At 25.2% G+C, this 24,361-nt stretch overlaps 1 protein-coding gene across 5 annotated transcripts in view; it reads right to left on the minus strand.

The window, feature by feature from the left end:
• Positions 1 to 3,394: 3,394 nt before the first annotated feature.
• LOC135930975 (arf-GAP with coiled-coil, ANK repeat and PH domain-containing protein 1-like) overlaps positions 3,395 to 24,361 on the minus strand; it is an 89,460-nt gene continuing 68,493 nt past the window's right edge. For 2 of the 5 annotated variants that reach the window (XM_065467794.1, XM_065467798.1), the window contains 7 exons: positions 23,014 to 23,196; positions 21,457 to 21,913; positions 18,575 to 18,682; positions 18,183 to 18,298; positions 17,419 to 17,529; positions 13,096 to 13,142; positions 3,395 to 3,544 (listed from right to left, as the gene is read on the minus strand). In XM_065467794.1, the coding sequence (XP_065323866.1) occupies positions 3,492 to 3,544; positions 13,096 to 13,142; positions 17,419 to 17,529; positions 18,183 to 18,298; positions 18,575 to 18,682; positions 21,457 to 21,913; positions 23,014 to 23,196 (1,075 nt within the window). In that variant the 3' untranslated portion in view covers positions 3,395 to 3,491. Of the gene's footprint in view, positions 3,545 to 11,311; positions 11,785 to 13,095; positions 13,143 to 17,418; positions 17,550 to 18,182; positions 18,299 to 18,574; positions 18,683 to 21,456; positions 21,914 to 23,013; positions 23,197 to 24,361 lie in introns of those variants that run through there. The other 3 variants (XM_065467796.1, XM_065467795.1, XM_065467797.1) reach the window with 3 other exon arrangements.

The following is a 24,361-nucleotide window of genomic DNA, read 5'->3' on the forward strand; positions in this document are numbered from 1 at the left end:
TTTATTTCTTCCTTTTCTTTTTTTACTATTTCTAATTCATTTCTTCTATTTAAAATTTTTCTATTTCATTATTTTTTATTTCCATTTTACTTTTTCCGATCCCTTTATTTTTTTTCTTCTATTTTTTGTTAAATTTTATCCATTTCCAACATTAATTTTTCAAATTTATTTTCTTCTACAGTATCTCTAACGATATTAATTTCTTTTTTAATATCGCTAATGATATTTCCTTTCTATATTTCCATTATTTCATCTTTAAATTTAGATATATCATCAATAATTTTTTCCCTTTCATCAATTTTTTCATTCATTATAACTTTTTTCTTTAATATATTTTTCAATTTATTTCTTCTCCATACATAAATTAATCCAATAAGTACAAACATAAAAATAATTATTACTACATTCTACATATTTAAACGTTTTTATATTTTGTTTACGATTAAACATGGTTATTTTTTTATATTTCAATTTTTTATTTTATTAGTAGTCCTTCATAATAGGTTTTATATAATAATTTATGAATTTTGAACAGATAAAATTACAAAAAATTAATTAAAACCTTTATTAAAAATATTTTTACTTTAGTTAACGATAACAAATATATAAGAGTGATTATGGTCATAATTACAGTAATACAAAAATACATTTTAAAATAAAATTAAAAATATATTTTACCTTTACCTTTAAATTTTTACTTTATTGTAATTTTCGTATAGTGATTAATACTTGCTTTATGCAGAATAACTTAGTAGTCTTTCTTTTTATTTTTAAAAAAAAAACGGCACCAAATTGTTTGAAATGTAATTATAGAATTCTGCAAATAGATTTTTCACACTTTAAAAATTTTATTTTTTTTTCTGAATTTTACAACATAAAAAAAATAATATTGAATAATGATTATAATTTTTCTTTTTTATTTTTCACAACACAAAAAAAAATATATTAAAACAAAATATTATTATTTACAACAGAAGATAGGGAAAATCTTCCCGAATCTATTCGTATATTTGCAAATTCTGTTAAAGCAAATGATGACAACAATCTCTAGACACTAAAAAAGTTCTTAGGATACAACAAGCATCATGCTGCCATGAACATGATTTTTATAATTAAATTTTATTTAATAAGAACATATTTGTATGTAATACGTTTCATGATTATTTATTTTACAATAAATAATTTTCCTAAAGCACAATTGGTTCTAAATTTATTTAAAATTTTATATTGTCGTAATTTTTAAGGATTAGTATTAAAGTGACTCGTTCATAAGATTGGTAGTGCATTTTAACTATTATTTGGTGCAGGGTTGCCAGATCACAATTTAGCGGTGATTCTCACGATTTTATGCCTCTTTATTCAATCACGTTTTCATAAACTTAACGCTTTCTGAGAGCAAATTAAAAAACACTTTTTCTCAAGTTACTAAATTTTTAAGAATTTTTCAAAAATTTTATGAGCAACCCATAGAAATTGAGGTAATATAGACTGGGGCGGGTTCCAACTTCTTTTAGAAAATAAGTTTTCGTTTCGATTAAGTTCATGTTATCAAAAATTGCGCTAAATAGACTTTAAAATTCTTGAACCCGAATTCGGATACAGAACCCTTTTTAGTTTCGACATAAATATTCTTAAAATAGGATAAAATAATGTCTTTTTATAATTCTTTCATAGAACTAAACCAAGTTCATATAATCAACAACCCAAAATTTGGCAATCTACCAGACATTTTTCTATAAACTCGACTCGACTTAGTCGTTTAAAAACACTAAAAACCAAATTATAAAAATATATTTAAAAAACTATATCTAAATAAATTTATTACAACATACTATTGTACTGTTGTTAAATAAACGGCTCGATTTGAGCCGATTTCAAAAAGGCAAACTCAATATTTTAGCCAGAAGAATATTGCCCATGCCTTGAGATTTCGTTAATAGATGAACAAACCTATCTGCAATTTATGAGCAAAATTTTCAAGCTTGTGTAATATTTTTAAAAATAAAATATTGAGTTAGCCGTTTATAAAAATGGACTCGAATGAAGTCGTTTTACAAAATACATGTAAAAAATAAATATAAATAATCATAATTTACTTATAAATAAATAAACTAAAAAAATTGAGCTAACTCATTCGGTTATTTGAGTGGCTTGATTCGGAGCCGTTTTTAAGAATACGACTCGAGTTCCAAGTCGTTATATGCATTCTTTACCTAATAAAAATTAATGTTATATGTTTTTGAGTTTTTAATATTTTATCAAAATGTGCAAGATTTTTTTAAATTAAAATATTCATAAAATTATCCAAAACAAAGTATAAGCCTATAGTGATAGTGTATTTAAATATATTTATATTGAGTTATGGAGCCCACTCATGTGGCTTATGGGTGCAAAACAATTTAACTTTGTTGATATTAAAGATAAAATTATCAATAATCAACACAAACAATTGGAAGATTGTAAATGCATATATAAAATTCATAAAAAAATATTATGCTTATATAAAATTCATAAAAAAAATATTTACATCATATTTTACCAAAAAATAAAGAAATAAATGACATAAAAAAATAATAAATATAAAAAAATCTTTGAGTAATCTTCCCATAAAAATTATAGAAAAATCCCAAAAGATAATTTACAAAAAATTATAAAAAGATTTCAAACAATTGAAAATATTTATTTATATTATGTATAAAAAATTTAAAAATAAAAAATAATAAAAAAATATACATGAGGGAACTTGGCATGGTACATGAATTCTAGATTATTATTATTATATTTTTTAAAATATTTAATTGACAAATAAATAAATTTTGGCTTAAATCAAGAGTCGGCTCGGGAGTCGACTCAAACGGCTCTGCCGCTAGAGTCTGAGTGGTTTTTTACGACTAGAAACTCAACTCGAGTTAACCATTTAACAACACTACTTCAAAGAGAAATTAAAAATATGATTATTAGATGCTCTTTTATATAATTTTCAACTATAAGTTTACTTTTTACATCCGTTCAGCACAGGTTTAGTAAAAAAAATATTTTCAGGCTAAGCCCGGGTCAATTTTTTATTTATGATCCAGTCATTTTAACCGGGCAGGGTTTTAGTCTTGGCAAATATTATTTTCAATTAGCGAAATATTTATATCATTGTATTTAAAAAAAATGAAAAATTTGCAATGATATAGTATTATCTTATTATTTATAAAATTGTTAAAAAGAGTAGATTAAGAATTGAATAATGAAAAAAATCCCAATCAGCTTCGGACATAGGACTAGATCAGGCCCAATCTTTGAACTCAACTTATTAAATCAAATCGATATGGATAAATTATTCGAAATAAATATAATTTATTTTTGATATATTAACAGGATTAAAGCTAATTTATTTAAGTTTTGGTATAAAGATAAATTATAATTATCGGTTATAATAATTAAATCGCTTCAATTCGAGGCGCTTGAAAACAGATTTCAAACAGTATAAAAAAATTTCAAGTCTATTTTTTCATTCGCGAGAAATCGTTCATAACCTCGGTGAATGTTGTATCGTCTAAAATATGAAAATATATAACTAGTTTAAGGTAAAACGAATAATCAAATAAATATTAAAAAATATTTATTAATAAATCACTCATAATCTCCCTCTTAATTCCTAATTTATTTATTTTTCTCCATCCTCAAAAAATATATAAGTTTAAAATAGTTATTCCCAATAGAAAAATGAATTAAAAAGTCAAAATGGTAGCCTTGATGCGTAAAGATAAATAATAATATAAGGCCCCAATACTTTTGCAGACCTCTAGCTTTTAAGATCTAGTAGCATGGGCACCCGCAGAAATATTTTATGGTGATACAAAAATATTCATTTTTAAAAATTTGAAATTTTGGTTTAATTTGAAATTTTGGTTTAATTTTCTAAAAATATTTCAAGTTTCTTGAGCTATTTTAATATATAGTGCTTTATAAGTTAATTGATAAATAATCCAATCATGATTCATTCAATTTTTGTGATATAATTTTAATTGAATATTGTCTTTAGAAAAAAAATGATATTCTTATATATCAATACTAAAGAACATTTTTAGAAAATGAAGAGGTATAAATTTTAGTTTTTGAGTTTGAACTATTTCACATATAGAAGTTTCATCATTATTTATAATATTTTCATAACCATCAATTATAATACTTGCTACTTTTGTAGAATAGTAAATAAAAGAAAATATCCTTTAATCTTAGAAATTTTATATAAAATAATATTACCATTTTATTATGAGTTTAACTTATTTCTATATAATCATTATTAGACTATTTAAGGAACGCAGGTGTCGGTAAATAGTCACATTAAAAAACTAGTAAGCTACATATATATTTTTTATTTATTTTTTGCAGCTAAATCTTCATATTGGTGTTTTATAGAAATAGATAAAATAATATATATATATATCTTAAAACTAATTTGAAAAATTGTGAAATTTAGCATTATACTATTAAAGTACAATCCTAGCCTAAACCTGACTATTATATCTAATATATATCAACCCCACTAGCCTACATCAGGTATTATTGGCCTATATAGAGATTCCTTTTATTTTAACCAATTATAAATAATATCCTCGATTTACAATTTTTTTTAGTATTAGAAATATTCATTAAAAAATTCGAAGTCATATCAAATTACCAATGTCGAAAAAGCTTGTGCATTCACCACAAGGTTACCCGATGATGAGTATACAAAGCTAGAAGCTATATGCACACCAATCGAATTCAGTAATCCTACAATTTCGCTCGAAAAATTCAAATTACTACACCCAGATAAATCATACCAATCATACTTAAAGGAAATTAATGCAACTATTCAAAACAAAGGTGAAACATTTAGCAACTGGGTAAGTCGTATATGTATATTAAACATTAAACAATAAATGTAAATTCATTGATTATAGCAGAACAATAAAGAAAGTAAAAATATTATCTATAAATAATAATATTCGCTAGAAAATTTCTCGTATAGACAATATAACCATAAGTGGAGTTTTGAAAATAGGGAAGGAAGTAGAGGAAGAAGAAATGAATAATGATATAATTACTAAAGTAGAAAACATAAAAATAGAAGGTGAAACTTCATTAATAAAACAGATAGATGGGCAGAAGGGCAAAAATGAGGATACAGATGGTGAGTACGACTACAACAGGGGACCAAATTCACAAACAAATTATGTGAATAGACACCAATGGGCACCAAGATATAACAACTATTAGAGATGTAGCTCTAAGGAAACAATTTTAACCTAAGGTATCAAAGTAATTTCAACTAGATATCAAAACAACTTTAACTCAAGGTTTTACAATAAAGAAAGAGGATACAACGGGCCAGGCGTATGATAATTTTTCAAGATTCAATAACAGGGACAATTATAACAATAATTATAATAATAATTACAATAATTATAAATATAATAATGATAATGATAATCATTACAAATACAATAGACAATACAACGAATCAAGATTCATACCAAGATACAATAATCATATAACAATAGATATCAAAACAATGATAGTAACCAACCTCGATACACGAACAAAATTTACACTGTTAACACAGAAGAAATAAGAGGACAATAATGATAAAATAGAGGAAAAAGAATATAATTTATTTAATATATATATAAACAATGAGTGCTGACAATGATAACACGATCAATCATGCTTATAAAGTCACGGTACAGGGTCAAGATTTACGATACTTCATTGCTAGAAAGATTGAAATTAAAATCTTGAATAAATCGGACACGAAACTTACAGGGTATGATGGAAGAATGATAAAAGTATTGGGCTGTTCAATTTAAAGCAAATTTCGAAGAGAAAACTCAAATTTTAAATGCTCACATGGTCCAAAGTGACAAGATTACACTTCTGGAAAGGACCTGGATAAATGTTTTTAGGAATAAACTAAACAAATTTGTAAATCTGATACGATAGAATATTTAATAAATTAATGTAACGAGAAACTCAACAAAAAGCCAATATGTCGCATACATCAAACTACACTTAAAATCAAATGCAACACCAAAAATTATACCACCAAGGCGTGTTCCTGCAAAAATCGATCTATGATAAAATTATTGAACCCGTTCAAGATGTTCGCTAGGCAAGTCCACTCACACCTGTTTTTAAGAGTGATGGCTCATTTAGACTTTGTGCTGATTTTATGAATACCATAAATCCAGCTTTGATAGATTTTAAATATCCAATACCACGTATTAATGATTTAATTTCGAAATTATCAAAAGGCAAAAAATCTACAAAAATTGATTTCAAAAACGCTTTCCTTCTAGTATCAATACATAAAGAATCTCAGATTTACTCACGATATCTACGCACAAGGGTTACTACAAATTTACAAGACTTCCTTTTAGATTGAAAACTTAGTCAGCTATTTTTTTAACAAACTATGGATCAAATATTCGGGGATATGAAAGATGTCATATTTTACATCGATGATCTACTTATAACTGGTGATGATGAAGAGGCTCATTTGAACAATATAAAAAAGTGTTCGACAAAATATTAAAATATGGACTTATACCTAATTTTACCAATATATTTTTTAAAAAAGAAATACAATTCTTGGGGCACGACAATGACGATAAAAGTATATATCCAAATGGAGACAAAATAAAAGCTATCATAAACATGCCTGAACCCAAAACAAAAGAGGAATTAGCTACATTTTTGGGCATGGGTAGTTATTATCGAAAATTTTTATGTAACTTGGCATACATAGCTGATCCTTTATATATGATAGTCAACAAAGAAAAATGGGTATAAGAAAATACACATTAGAAAACTTTGATTTGAAGAAGTTAATATATACTCAGCCAACGCTAAATTTTTACAACCCAGATTTACCTATAGGCATTGCAACTGACGCTTCGAAAAAAGGTTTAGGTGCTGTTTTATTTCACATTGAAGGTGATGGTAAAGAAAAACTTATTGGGTTAGCATCAAGAATTTCATTAAAATCAGAAATAAATTACATGAACATTGAAAGAGAAGCATTGTCTATAGTATATGCAATAAAAAATTTCAAAAATATCTCATTGGAACAAAATTTACATAATTACAGACCATCACTCGAAAATATTTTTACAAAAGGACTAAAAGATAACACTTTTATATCGACGAAATTTCAAAAATGGAATTTGGCGATGGGAGCTCACGATTTTATGATAATTCATAGACCTGGAAAACGAAATATAATACCAGATTGTTTGTCGAGATACCACAGGTTAATAAAGAAGAAGAGATGATTTAAAACATAGATAGTGAAAAAGTTGATAATATATGGGGCATACCAGTAAATTTCAAAAATATAGTGAAGGAAACAAGTGTGGATAAAGAATTAATGGAGATCATAGACAATATTAGGAATAGTGAACTTATAAAGAAAAAAACTTATAAAAATATGGAAATGGAATTGAGCTTGATAAAAGATTGCCTTTTTAAGGAAAATAGGAACATAATACCACGAAAGATGAGAAATGAGATGTTACAAGAGTTACATAAAGAAAATCTAGGCGCTGGTAAAACCAAACTATTAGCAAGAGATTACTTATGGTGGCCTGGTATAAACATAGAAATAGATTAAGAAGTAAAAAATTGTGATACATGCAATAAATGGGCAGATAATCCACACAATATACAAAATCCATGAGGAATAGTAACAAAAATTTTGAACGTGTACACATATATTTTACTAAATTTGAAGAAATTAATTGGATGGTATTTGTAGACGCATATAGCAAGTTTCCGATAATTAAAAGAATGAAAAACATAACAAAAGAATCAACTATTAAAGAATTGACGAAAATAATCAGCTTATTCGGCATACCACAAAAGATAGTGACTGATAACGGAACTACTTCACTAGCTACCTATTCAAAAAATTTTGTGAAGATCATGGAATTAAACATATACTTACAGCTCCTCATCGCCAACAATCTAATGGCCAATGTGAACGAATGGTAAGATCTATGAAAATGAGTATGAAAAGAAATAAGAAAATAACATGAAAATAGACTTTTTATCGAAACACTCCAAACGCTACAACCAACATGATACCGAGCAAATTGATATTTTCAATAACAATTAGAACCTGGCGGGGCTTGATTAAACCGCTTGAAGATGAAGATAATGAAATCGGAAAATATTAAAAAATAGAAATATCGGATAAAATTTGGTACAAAACATTCAAAGAAAATATATGGGACAAAGGAATCGTAACACATAAAGATGGGAACTTATCGTACAAAATAAATACTGAAAACAATATTATTAGATGACATTTAGACCAGATAAAAAAGAGATCAACCAGAGTTGTTAACGCTCCTTTTTAAAAGTAGCTAGCTCCCGCTCCCGCTACTACATTTTTAAAAGGAGCTAGCTCCGGCTTTAAGTAATGGTGTGCCACTCCATAACCGCTCCTTTGATTTTCATTTACAAAACAAAATCATATTTTTTTTTATCAAAAAGCTTTATTTATATTAAATGATCTATCAAAATATATTAACTTTTAAAAGTAATAAATTTTCTAAATTAGAATCTAACAAACATCCACACCTCTCCCCTAAGTCCTGTTTTGCAATACTAAATAAGCACTCCACAGGAGCATAGAGGGAAGCGGGGTATTGTATTTTATAAAGATATTTTTTAATTCAGGGAATTTATCAAAAATAGTAATTTTGGTATCATTATTTAAAAAATATTTGTCCAATATATTATCTTCTAAATCCATAATATCTAAAACTATTTTTTATTATACATCTATAAAATGAATATTAATATGACTTACAAGATTTTCCAAAAAATTTTCAATATAAAAAGGAAATCTTGATGTTTAATATTTAAAATGATTAGATGAAAAACCAATATAAAACTAGGCTAAACATTTAATAATGGATAAATTTAAATTAAATAAAATATTGAATTTTAATTAATAAATATAATTAATATTTAAAAAATAAATCAATTTATACATTAAATTTAAATGAGCGGTAGAGCGGCGCTCCTTCACACCAGCCCTAAAAGAAGCTAGCTCCCGCTCCCCAATTTTCAGGTGTTTTTGAAAAAATGTAGCTGTCTGTGCTCCAGGAGCGCCGCTCCTTAACAACTCTGAGATCAACGAACATAATTCCAAATAAAAATATTGCAACAGATATGAAAGAAATAAATTATAATAATAGTAATAAAAATTCTACACCGAGTACACAAGTTTTTATAAGGGGAAGGAGTGAAGAACAAATACAAAATCAACATTAAGTTCAAGATCAAAAATATTATATAAGACCGAAAAAGATTTTTAATTATAAATAAAAATTAAATAAATTTTTTTTATAAAATACTTACATAAAATATAAGTATAAGAAATTTTTTTTGAAATTGACGAAATATTAGAAATTTGATCAAAGATAAAATTGACGAATAGATGATGATAGCAATTGACGAATAATGGAAATTTGGAACGATAACGATCAAATAGCGAAATACCAACGAGTAATGATCCAACAAACAAGCATAGACAAATACGATGGGGAAGATTTTTTAAAAAGAGGGAAATGTTAAGATATGCAAAATAATGAATTTTTTTTGTTATCATTTTTTTTATACTAAAGGTTTATTCAAACAAAGTGTAAATTTTTTTAGTTAACTTAAATTTCGTAAAAAAAATGTTAAGTTTTACCTTAAAATCATTTGCTTAACTAAAAAACGACTTATTTATTTTTTATATTTTTTGTAACTTTGTAGATATTCATATTAGTTATTATAAAAAATATATAAACTCAACGAAATTTTAGTGAAGTAGATAATAAATAAACTTTTAAAAATAAAATGTAAAAATCATTTTTATTTTAATAAAATAGTTTTCATAAAAAAATTTAAAAAAAAAGATGGTATCTTCTGATTGATATATCAATGATACTTAAAATTAAATATGAAAAATTAAACTTAAATTAAAACATATGGACACTTGGCAAGCTATAGATGAAAACTATTTAAGACTAGATATTGAAATATTCAAAGATAAAAATTTCTTGGCTGATATGTTCAAGCTAACGTTGATGACGAAAATGCAGACCAACCACAGGCGAAAAACGATTCTCATATTAACTCAGATTAAAATGAATGAATTTAATGTGTCAATATGATAAAATAATAATATAGTGCTGATATGATAATATTTATGCCAAAATACCGAAATATGTAAAATATAAGACCAAAGACAATACCAGGTATAATTTTTGATTAAACCTAACTGTTCCACCTCAGGTTCAGGATTTTCAAGCAGGGGAAAGTTAAAGAAAATTTAAAGTAAATAATTTAAAAAATAAAATATTTAAAATAAATTAAAGATCTAAATAGATATTCGTAAATTGATGATATTTAAAATAAAGATTTAATAGATATTCGTAATTTGATGATATTCAAAATAAAGATTTACTAGATATTCGTAATTTATGAATAAAATATGATATGAAAACTAAAATTTTTTTGAATAGAAATATTCATAAATATTGAAATTAAATAATATAAACTTGATGATAATAACAAAAACTACTCTCAAATTGTGATAACTAAGTAAATACCACGATGATGCAAATAAAAAAAAATTATGATGTCTATATCAAATCAACACGTTAATAGTTTCGATACGGATGATCAAGATGATGACGATTTAGTTCTAAAAGATATGCCGCTAAAGATCGATACACAAAAATTAACTCGACGACTAATTCGTGATAACAAATGCCGAAATTAATTGCTATAACAAATACGATCGCGGAAAACAAATATAATGGATTTCTCTGAGAAGGGAATGTTGTACATGTTAAATATATGACATTTTAATATTAATTAAAATAATATATTAAATAAAATAAATTATAAAATAATTATAATATAAAATTAATTTAAATAAATTATAATATTATTAAAATAAATTATAATATTAATTAAAATAATTATAATATTCGAATAACCTTTTATAAAATATATCGCGAGTTCTACTTATGACCTTTTATAAAATATATCGCGATTTCTACTTATGACCTTTAATAAAATATATCGCGATTTTTACTTATTTATTTCTTATTTCATTTTATTTTATATTCAAATGTATATTATTTTATAATACTATATAAACTTAAAATTTTAGATATATTGGATCATAATGTAAAAAATCATTTTTATTTTAATAAAATAGTTTTCTTAATCTTAGCTTGCCATCATGTGTTTCCATCAAGTTTTATTATTTTTTTTTTCAATATTTCTTATTGTTATTTCTGATCAATTTAAAAAAATAGCATTAAGTAATATAAGAAGTTCAATATCGGTATCAATTAATATTCGAATTTTTAAAAATGATACAATCTAATATATATTACACATAAAATATATTTTATATTATAATTGTTTGGTCGAAAAAAGATAATATAATTGTTTAATATAATAAATGTATCTATTTTATATATCATAATCGCGAATATAAAAGAGGGGGAAAAGAGGTACATATATTTCTTAATTTGAGAAAGAATAAGAAAAAAATAATAAATTTCTAAATAATTAAGAGAAGAAAAAGATCCAGATTATTCCGGCCGCTCCCATGAAACATATGAAATTAGATTTTATAATAGGAATTTCTATGCTTTGACGTTAGACACCTTCTTTAGAGTCTCCTGATTAAGTTCATAAGGTTCTGCCAAACTTTTTGATTAGGTTAAGAGCCTGCTTCTAGAGGATGTTAAGGTTGTGTGTTTGTTAAGTATTACTATTTATTTTTAATTGTATTTTATATATGAGCTTAATTATTTTTCATTTGATTTCGCTGCAATTCTTATGGTTATTGTAGGAATTAATTTTGTAAATATAAATTAAGTGATTTAACTTTATAAAACCTAATATCTACAATAATAAAAACCAAGGTATAGTTAAAAAAAATAAAAATTCCCCACATTGAAAAAATTATCTAAATTTAGGTGATCATTGAATAATCAAATAGGGGAGATTGGGGACAGTTTGCCATAAAAAATTGAAGTGCTATAAAAAATAGACAAAGCAATTTTTCTAAAATTTTTTAAAGTAATTTTATTCTTTACATATATCTCTACGGTAGAAATTAATATTTAAGAAAAAAATCTTTTAGTTTTTAATTAATACGAAATTTAAAAAAATGAAAATCTAAGTTTTATGAAAAGTCAATCATCTTCATATTGTCACTAGTGGTCCTAGACAAACTAGTGGCTTATGTTTTTATAAATTTAGTTGAATGTTTTTTATTCAAAATAATCCCTGCTTAAAAATATCTAATACGCACCCCGCTAAAACCTACCCCAGGTTTTCACAATTAATTAAAATATAATTTTAAGATATTAAATTACCATAAATTGTGTCAATATTTATATATAATAAAATATATATTTCTTTATCATTTAGAATTAATATTAGGTCCAAACAACGTTTATAAAAAAAAGTTATTAGTGAAAATGTAAAAATTTAAAAAGTTACTTTGGGTATGTTGAAATTTAAATTTGCATTTAAAATTTTTCATGAGCAATTTTGTCCGAAACTTTTTTGGACCTACAAGCACCTTATTAAAATACATATTTGGCTTAAATTTCAAAACTTAAACTTTATTAATTTTAAATTATTCGAGAAGGAAATACCTATCCCGGGAACACACTATCTTTGGTCTCCCCTACTTTTACTGAAAAATTATTTAAATGTTTATAAATTATAATTAATATTAACATAGCCAGCTTAAAAATTTATAAAAATTCCGACTTTTTTAAAAGTTAATTGTAATTTTTTCATGGTAATGCAAGTGCACCATCTTGCACTCTACTGCGGGAGCCCATTTCTGTATTTATTCCAATGATTTATATTGGTTATATCTGCATTTTGTCTATTTTAATTAATTTCTTTTAAAAAATAGGGATGTGGAGAGAATTTTCAAAATAACTATAACATTAAAATATTAGATTAGAAAATTATGAGTGAATTAGAACATATTAAATTAATGATATGGAGAAAAAAATAACGAACCTGATGTCATATTATCCGTTTCTAGTCTTAATTTACCAACACGCAATCTATAAGGGCCCGGGGAAAACAAAAAAATTAAAAAATATTTTCTAAACAAATTAAACCTCTTATATTCATGGTGACTAATGATTAGTGCTACAAAATGAACTAATCGGTACTAAATCCTAATACCAAAAATTATTTATACTTATATAATAATAATAGTCTACGGTCAAGTGATAATGGTGGCTAGTTGATTAAGTATATATTAGATATTAGAAAAGGTCCAATGTTGGCTAGGAGTTTACACCAAAAGTATGCTAAATTTCACAATTTTAAAATTCTTTATACCACCTGATTAATCTGTATAAATTTATATAAGAGGAAGGGCCAGCTTTACACTTAAAAAAGAGTATATATATAGCTTTTTAATCATAGTGTCCTTTTTCAAACACATATGACTCTTTTCAAAAACCGTGTCCTTTGGTAATAAATATTTAAAAAACACTATGTGTTTGATAAAAATACCTTACATGACTTATATGGCAATATATGGCGTGAAATATCAAATATGGGACAATTTACACACCGCGCATCCTGTAGCAATCGTCGTAATTATTTTTATTCAATTCTTTTCCTTCAATCGCAAGCTAATACATTTTAATCCGACTGAATTTCATGAATACCGTTAAAATTTTCTTTCTTACAATAACTACGGTATAAACGATTTTTAAATGTTTTAATTTAACTAAAAATATGTAGAAATATCTAGTAAAGACTTAATTTATAGAGGGAGGTATGTTATAGGGCTTTTTTTAGTCCATATGTCAATGTGCGAACTGCATTATTGCGAATGTTGATTATCGCGAAAAAATATCTTAGCGAAACATCACCGCGAATTTATTATTGAGAATGCACTATCGAGAATGCATTAAAGAGAATATGTTAAAGCACATTATCACGCCTGCATTATAGAAAATGCATCATGGCGAATGCAATAGTGATTTATATTTGACAAATGGTTAATATAATTAATATAAAGTATTAAAATCCCTTTGCTACTTGTATATTTTTTCCACTTTATAATAAGGAGTTCGTCAATTAATATATTTTTATTTTTTTAATATTTCGAAACTATAATTTTGTTACCATTAAGAGTGCCGGCCCCGTAATTTTTTCCACCTTTTTCTCTAAGAAAATCTTTAAATTCTCTACTGCTATATTCTAACTCATTTAGCAAGTTCAAATTTTTTTCAAAGAACTAAAGACCCAACCTATTTGAAGTATTTATATTTACTGATATAATTAAAATTTATTTTTTATGGATATTTATATTGGTACAATACAATGAAATGTATAAATACAGGGTGGCTCAAAATGAGTATTATGACAATTGTCATCTCTACAGGCTTAACTATCTAGAAACATGCTAAAAATATTTATTCCAGCCTATTTTAACTAAAATTATTTTAAAATTTCTAAAATGAATATTATAACAATTGTCACTTTTCTAGTTTACATTAAAATTATACTATGCCAAAACATTTTTAAAATAATCATTTTTATTTATTCCAAATATTAAAAATATAAAATGTGTATTATAATAATTGTCACATTTACAGCTAAATTATTCAAAAAATAAAATAATAAAAGATTTTACCTCAACGATTATATTTAAAAAAAATCACAAAAGATTTGATCAAAAAAGATTTTGATCTGATTATTGAGCAAATGTTAAACCCTGATAAATATAAAAATGCAATTTTCACCAAACTACATTCGAGGTATTGCAGCTAGGTAATTCATTCGCGATAAGCAGCTTTAATATTTTCGCGATAATGCATTTCGTGCTAGTTTTTAAGGTATTGACTTGTAACCAGTGTTGTAGTCCTAAAATTTACGGCGGGGGCAAGCTATTCCTCTAAAAAAAATTAGGGCGACGCTAAAATGGGCAAAAAATAGGCGAATTTTCGTTTATCCAAGAATTTGAGACAACTTAAAAAAAATTTTAAATTAGTTTACATAGAAGCATTTTATATAAAATACATTATATCCACATTTTATAAATAGCTATTTAAAAAGTTATATAAAAATTGAAAAATATTGCAAAAAATATGTTACATAAAAAGTAAGGTAATTTTATAGAATGCATTTCATAATTATATAAAAATAATTTTATTAGTATAATATAATGTATAAATCGGAATAGATAAAAAAAAAGTCTAAAAGAAACTATAATATTCGCCATGGTTAATTATTTTAAATATTTTTATAATATTCGCATGTTTCCTTAATAGGAGGTTATCGTTTGCAGACCTGTGACTTGTCAACCACATTTTATTATTTGGAGAAGATTTCCAATTGAGAGAAGGCCCATTAACGTTTATCATAATTAAACTGGAAATATGTTTTATCATAAGAATTGCATGAAAATCTGTCATAATGACATTTATAAGATGAAAGCCGCGCTCACATTCGGCAATATTATCTGGAATTGTGTTAATACAATTTTGAAACTCTTCGGGGGCATTTATTACTTTATTATCATCAATATATTCCCTCATCATATTTATTGCGAGATCCACATAAAGCTTCAGTGACAAAGTCATTTAATTTGCTCTTCCACTTAATGAATGTGAATGTCTGATGGACAAATATCTTTTATAAATATTCCATATCAGATAAGAAAGCTAAAAAGATAAAACTATGTAATATAATTTAGTATTTTTAATTACAAGAATTATTGGAATTAGCATCCATTAAATTATTTTGCATTTCTTATTAAGGCAGTAATGAATAGATTTTCGTTGATCCAGAGTGCCTTCTGGTCCTTTTCAATATTACTAATCCAAGTTTATTTATTGCCTTAGTTTCTTTTTCATATGTTCTCCTTTAGAAATATTAACTAAACATTCATTTAGAAATTATAAGAAAGATTTAAAACCTACCAGACATATCCTTAAACGACTTTAGAAAAAGAATCGTTCGCTCTATTGATTTTTCAGCTTTAGGTAAACTAATTCATCTTGCCTGAAGCCTTAAAGACAGATTAAATAATTCAAATAGAACATCATACATTAAGGCAAGATCTAACACCCCTCCACAATATAGGGCGGAGAGTCCGTTAAATTTTGCACTGTTGATAGAATTTGCTTAATTTTTGAAATGCGTATACAGGGCCTCATATTTATTTCAAACAGCCTTAACATTATGAAGACTGCTAGACACCATTGTATATCAAGTACCATTCCAATCTTAAGCAACCGAAAGCCCCATTTAGATGCTATTTGTTGATCCAACTTTGTTAGAATGGCTATATAAATAAACCTTATATTGTGTCAATTAAGGCTTTAAAGTGATTAACGACTATGACACTTTTTTTTGCATTTAGAGAGCGCTAATTCTAAACGATGATTTATTAAATGCCTGGATATGATTGTTAGATATAATGTGAAAAGGCACGGTGCTACACCAGATTTCTCCCAATCATGACACTGGCTACAAAGATATCAAAGGAAAGCCATTTTTAAAAAAACCTAGGGGATTTAAAAATATTCAGTAGGGGAAGTCCCTTCTGGATCAGGTCTAGAAATATAAAAATATGTTAAACAACAAAAGAGGACCTGGTATCGATTTTACATAAGCTGGCAAGTTGTAGATTCATCTACAAGGATAGCGATTTTGGATTGTAAATTGATAATATATTTTACAATTTTCATTTAGATTTTATTGGAAAAACTTTCAATTATTGACAAACGAGAATACCTAGAATGCAAGATATGTCCTAAACCATCGTGTTCTTGGAAATCTATTAACGATTCAAAATCTAAAAATACGCGATTTGCTTTCAGTATCTTCATCTCTTTTTAACTAAAAAAGGCACTGTGAAAAAAGTCACTATTGTTTCTGAAAATGAACACGATGTGACTAAAACAGCTATAAATATATTTATTTTTTGTTTTCCTGAAATACTTTTTTTTGTTCCTTTTTTAATTTCTAAATTTCACAGGAAATTTTTGAACATTAAATTTTTGTGGATAATAAAATTTGTTTAAAAGTAGTTAATAAAGTTAATATTGTGCTCTAGATATGGTTAAAAATATGATATTTCTCCAAATAATTGTAATATCAAGGAAATTTTTTATAAATATAAATTAACAATTACCATCATTATTAGTTACCAATAAGTTAAAATAAAGAAAGGATTCAACGTATTAAAAATCTCCTGCTGCTTGTACTTTCAAATAATTATTACTCGAAGTATTTTAATCTATTAACTTACATATAGGTTAAATTTTTGATAAACTTTTAAAAATTAAATGTAAAAAAAATCTTTGCACATACAAAGTAACTATATCAGCATTTTGAGAGGCTATGGCTAACGTTAAAGAGTCAAGCCCGTTCTTATTTTTGGCTTCAATATCGGCTCCTCGCTTGATAAGTCGGCATACGACACTTAATTTTTTAATAATTTTCTTAAATTTATTTATCTATAATGAATATAAAGATAATACCTTTAAAGAGAGTTTGCTAATTACCAAGTATCAAACATTTAAAATAAATATTCAATTACATTTTCAAATACCAACAACGTCCATTTCATTATAATATTTTGTTTGCTAGACTATCTAAGTAGAGAAAATGAAAGGATCAGGATTCTAATTTGATAAACATTAATCTCCATATGAATCTAATCAATAGATCAGAGGGGACTTTAGAACGCGTCAAATTTTAGAGAAAAAGAACATGATTTAAAATTTTTTTATTTATAATATAATTATAAAAAATAAAAAGTATTTAAAATAATTAATTTATTTTTACCAATATAATTTATTTATTCCATTTTTGGATTCGCTGTTTTTTTTTAAATTAAAGTTATTTGAAATTTAATTAAGCTAAATTATTCTTCGAGATCTGGAACTCGGAAAACTCTTTAAAATATTATTATCGGAACTTTTTTTTAAAGCAAATGATAGAACGATAAATAGACAATGTTTTATGTCTCTGCAATAGACTAAAACAAGAATTAACATAATTTTTTTATCTCAGAGATTAGCTACAGGTTTCCAATAAAATGTATTGCCTTATTATAACGAAAATTATTTTACTTCGTATGCCCATTTATGGTGGCTAAATGAAGAGGAGTGAATTGATACTTAGCTTCTTTAACATCTTGTATGGTACTGCAATTAAGCAGAAAGTATTCGACAAGACTCGCATTACCCTTAAATCATTATTATAACAATATAATTATATGATATAAAAATAGACAATGATTAATAAAGTGTTAAATAGCAAATAGATTATTATTTAGAAACATCATTTTATGAATATATTTAAATTAAATTATCTTATTCCTTCAAGATTAAATTTCACAAATAATAAAATAATGTGTTTAAAAAAATATATATTATGTATATAGAAACATTATCCATTTGAATTTAAAATCAGAATATATCAATTTTTTTAAAACAAAACTAAATTTATTTAAAAAATTAACTATTAAAGAGGCGAAATGCAAAGGTGTGAAGTCGCTAACGAAAGAATTTGTAGTTTCACCCAATTTGGTAGTATTGAATTTGGCCAAAAAAGCCTTTAGATTGTCAAACTATAAATATAAAAAATATAATTAATTATAAATAAGAAGAGCAGGGCGTTGAACTCGTTTTTAATATCAGGTTTGTGTTCAGGAAAATTGGTATTATATTCTATTTATGCAAATGTATGTTATATTAGGGGTTTAATTAATAAAATAGATTTAAAAAAGATGGCATGGCATAATGCCGTTATAGTTTATTCGACGCGCTCAGAAAAAATATCGTTCATAATAGAGATTTCAACTTATATCTAACAAAAATAACCATAGGTATTAGCTGTAGGTAGTCTGATTATGAAAGACTTAGCTATAGTTAATTTTAAATAGCTCTGGATAATAAAAATTTTTAAAATCAGTGAGCCATATCCCCAATGACTATAAAAAAGATGAAATAAAAGAAAATGAGAAAAATTAAAGAAAAATATTTTTTTATTTTATATAAAATTAAAATATAGACGACTAATGGATTACATACATATGGGTGGCTTACTGATTTTAAAAAAAACCTAATAAACTATTTGACGGAGCTATTCAAAATGACTCTGGACATTAGCTAATAGCTATTGATATTTTTGTAGGCTACAGCTTAGAGGAAAGCGACTAATAACTGAACTATTCCCCATCTATAATCCAAGCGTATAATAAAAATATTGCAAATAATCATCGAATAAGTCCTTGTTGACAAAAATTGTATACACACGCATTGGAAAAATCAATCAGACATAGGTAAGATTTTTAAAATGTTGTTAATATCCTTTGTTGTTTATATTATTTCTCATGAGGAATACGGACACAAATTGCAATATCATTCAACCAGTGGCGTCTATAAAGATATATTGTAAATATTTTCTGGCATAGTAGAGCCGAGGATGGAGAAAAAATATGATCTGCATATCATGAAGGATATTAATTGAAAAGCAATTATAAATTTAATAATATAATTTATATTGTTAAACAAATTAGATAGTTTTAAAAAATTTTTATAATTATAAGAAAAATCGTATTTGGTAAAGATAAATAACAAGCTTTTATTTTTTTTTGACGGTTGAGTCTGAATTGTAGATAACACTTGAAACGCGAGAGGATATTAAGAAAATCTCAGAGTCTTACTCTGATGGTATATCAGGATAGTAAGATTTTGATGTCGAATTTTGGTATAAAAATCTTGACACAATAGAGTACTCTTTGAGACCAAAATATTTGCAGGCCTTTTCCATGTGTAATTGCACATATTCCCCCTGATATCAAAACATTATTTTTTTATTTTAGCTACCTTACCGATTAGTACCTGCACTAATGAAAGGTCAGTTTTTTGAAAAGGTTAAAAACTCATTTAAGAAATAGCACAGGTAAAAGCGTTTAAATGGATTAGCCCTATTAAATATTTATAAGGAGATTATTCTAAATAAAAATTTGATTCTAGATTAGCCAAATCTCAGAGAAAAGTTTTATAAATTCAAATCATAAAATTGCAATATGATTATATGTTCCTAATTATATATTTTTTTATATTATACTATTTTAAAAGCATTGCATTTGCAATAAGAGTTATTTTATATTTTGATATTATAATCATTTGCATTAATTATAATTGTTAAATTATATTTTTTTAAATACTGTTATGTGCAACAAGATTTACTCATATTTTGTAATATATTTTTTTAAATACAGTTAATAGGATTTTATTTATACTAATTTAATAAAAAATAAAATATATTGAAATTCTCTGTAAAATTTTGTTATATGCAAAAATTAATTAAAATAATTATTTTTAACATAGAAATTGAGTGATCATAAAAAATGGGAGGTTTGAGGGCGAATTTTTTTTTCTACACCGAATGGATTGAATTAATTTACAATTGAACACTAAACATTGATAAAATATTTAGAATAATGTTTACAGTCGCCTATTAATCATAAATTTGGCCAAAATTTTGTTAATAATATTTTTTCATTTATGCTGGCTACTTAAGTGATTAGACACTAATAAAGCACAAAATATTGTAAATTTTAGAATTAGTATTTCCAATTGTTCAGCCAACTTTAACAAATAACAAAGATGATATAAAGATATCTACTGAAAAATTAATATATATAATATTATTTAGGTACTCAGTTGAAGGTGGGAGGAAAGGGAGTTTGGGGACGAAGCCTCCAAAAAATTTTTTAAACCCCTCTATGTAAAAATCTTGGCTACGCCAATTCTTTCATCCAATACTTATATCCAGGTTTTTGACCGGAATTTTAGATATTTTTCAAACTTGATGTTGAAAGAAACCGAATTCCATAAAAAAAATTTATTCACTGCATAAATTTGAATTGTAATAATTCAATAAATGATCAAAAATATGAATCCTAACTAATATATTAAATATTAAAAAATGTCTGTTGATACATTGCTCTTTTTAAACCTAAATTAAGATTCTAATATCTTTGAAAGAAGTTACCTTAATGATAGCAATCTATAACCCAAGCCCAGAGTAGATTCTGATGAAATATTTGTAATTATATTATTGTAGATAAAATATAAAAATCGGTTAATCACAGAACCTCAATTCTATCCAAAATCCTAATATATTGATGCATTTTAATTTTTGAGCCCGACCGAACCCGTATGGGTCCAGGTTCAAGGAAAAAATAAGTTAGATTTACAAAAAATCCTTTTGAAAAAAATACATAAAAATCGGTTAAATTATTTTATTAAAAATATATAATTATTTTATCAAATCAAAAACCCTATTTTAAAATAAAACATTGATAAATGTCGATTAAAAAAATTCCTTAACTAAATAGTCAAAACGTGAAGTATGAAAAGCGGGCAAAAGGCGAACATCGAAAAGAAATTTTTTATTAGGAAAGCAGCCTAGAGATAATGCACTCGCTACACTCTTAAAATCCAATTTAGTGTCATTAAGCAACCAAGGGGAAGTTTCTTCGTTACTACAATTGCTTTCGTTAGCAAAAGACAGCAACCCTTGCAACATCAGTGCGTGCCCGATTTCAGCAATATTCACTCCAATTCCATTGGTAAAATTCTCAAAAAGATCAATTTTGGACTTTATGGGATCAATTTTAGCTGTTCCTGATTCTATGTTACTATTGGTGGAGAGCTGTTGGTTTACTGAATCTGGATGATTGTTCAACAGGCGTGTATACGCAGGAGAAAGAAATGTTATGAGGTTGTTAGGATCCATCCATTTTTTTTGGATATATTTGGATCTGATAAATGTTTCTCGATCTTCCCTTGTAATAAAAGACAAAATAATATAAATATATAATAGTTTTAATACTAATATTCTTTTTATCACAATGTTGATAGATAATAAATAAAAATTATCAGTATATCTGCAAGCCCGTGCCATAGCCCGGCTAAGGTAAAAATTTCTATGCTTAAAATCCCGACATTTTTTATTTCCCTTTGAAAATATTTAGAAAATTATTTAGAATAAATTCTTAAAATGCGGGCTGGGCCTAAAATAAGAAAATCTAAACTTGGCTGGAAAATTAAAAAATGTAATGTATACTTGAACTGGACTTGAAACTGGGGTACCCAAAAATTAAATATAATGTAATTAAATTTATATTATTTTACAATAAAATCTAATTTCAAAATCTCTTACAAATATTCTGCGCTCTATTAATTTATTTAATCTAAATGAGTTACTTTTTTTATCAATCCTGAATATTAGATAGCATACTCCCTTTCTTGAATTATTCTATATTATTTAACCTCCTTACCTTAATAATATAATTCTGAATCCCTATATTCTTAATTATTTGGTTCCTTTGTTTAAAATTTACCTCCATTTGTTAAATTTAAATACCGATCTATAAGCCTAATTAATTAGCAATAAAATCTGTTAAATTATGGCATTCCATTTTCTTAATTAGATTTATCTATGTTAAATATAAAAAAAACTTTTATATTTTTATATTAAGGTCATTTTAACTTGTTTTAAAATGATTTTGTTTAACATTAAAACAAATTTTTCTTTTCTTACTTTAATGTTTAACCTTAAAATAATTTGTTCTTTTTCTTACTTTAATATTTAACCTTAAAAATAATTTGTTCTTTTATTACTTGTATATAGTTTAATTTTTGTACATATCTAATTAAATGAAATATAATATATAGAATAGAATTTTGTCAAATTGTAGCATATATTTTTAATAATAAAGAAAATAAAAATTTTAAAACGTTTTTATAAAAAAAGAATTTAAGAAAATAAAATATAAATTTATCTATTTTATCTCTCTTCCTTGTTTTTAATCTATCAAGTTATAAAAATTGAAACAAAAAGTTGATAATAATAAATAAGTGGTATTTTACGCAAGTGTTATACCTAGAAGTATTCTTGTTTATGTTTATCGAATTCGTTTCGTAATTTTTGTCACCAAGGGCAGTTGAATAAGAATATACTGAATTTATAACCAAATTTCCCAAATTCACCATAATTTTAAGGTGATCGCGATCCCAAACATCTAAATATATGGACCGAACCTTTGATTTGTGCACTCCTAAACTTCTATAAATTATAAAGGAAATCAAACAAATGAATTTTAATCTCCATATATTTTTACATTTCTCATTAAGTTATTTTTCATAAAAATAATTTATTATCTTATCATACAGAAAAAAGAAAAATTTTATAACTTTTATCATTAATTTATTAACAAGATATAATCACTATATTAGAGCTGTCCGATATAATGGAGTCGGATTGGAACCGATATCGAGAATAATAGGATCAGCTCAATGCCATTTAAAAACATTCGATTTTAAAAAATAAACAGGCAATAAAATAAATTTTTTCTTTGGCGCATGCACCTATTTTTAAGAAAATGAGTTAGAATAACATACAATGTTTTCTTTTTATAGATTATTTATAATTGTTTGCAATAAGATGGAAGATTAATATTATAAGAAAATTTTTTTTAAAAAAATTAGTTACTTTCTTCTGCTATAAACATTCACTGATTAACTAGAATTTGAGAAGTGATTTTTTAAGAACTAAAATAAAAAAACGCTTTCACTAAGAGAAATAAGTAAGGGAAGAAAATATTCTAATTAGGGGAGACTGGGCTAATTTCAGACATGGGGTAAATCCGGGCAGCCTTGGTATTTGAAAATTTGACTTAAAATTTATAACTAAAGGGGGTTTATATAAAAAAATTGATATGTAAAAATTTAACTTTCGGACATTTTGAGAAAATTAAAATAAAATTTCAAAGATTTTTAATAAGAACTTATTTAATACCAATCGTATTTATGTATATACTACCTCCGGGCGAACACTATAAATGTTTTCATTATTCATTCATTTTTTCAAAATGCCAAAGTATAAAAAGAAAAATAATCACATAATAAAGATTATATCAAAATTTTCAAAATGCATGAGGGCAAAGTATCTATTTTTGTAATACATTTATGATTATTTTTTTTAATATATTAAATAAAATTATAAAAAATGAATGAATAAATTATAGTGAAGGACATATCCCCGGAGATAATCTATATAAGTGATCAGTAATAAATAAATCCCTGTTCAAAATCTTTGAAATTTTATTTTATATTTGTTAAGGGTTCAAAATCGTTCACAGTATCAATTTTAATGTGTGGAATTTAAAGAAACTAATCTTAAACAAAAAAAATTTAGCAAACTTTTTTTTAATTTTTAGTTATTAAAAGGG

Source organism: Gordionus sp. m RMFG-2023, chromosome 1, assembly GCF_954871325.1.
Source record: "Gordionus sp. m RMFG-2023 chromosome 1, tfGorSpeb1-WG-v2, whole genome shotgun sequence".
Lineage (NCBI taxonomy): Eukaryota > Metazoa > Nematomorpha > Gordioida > Chordodea > Parachordodidae > Gordionus > Gordionus sp. m RMFG-2023.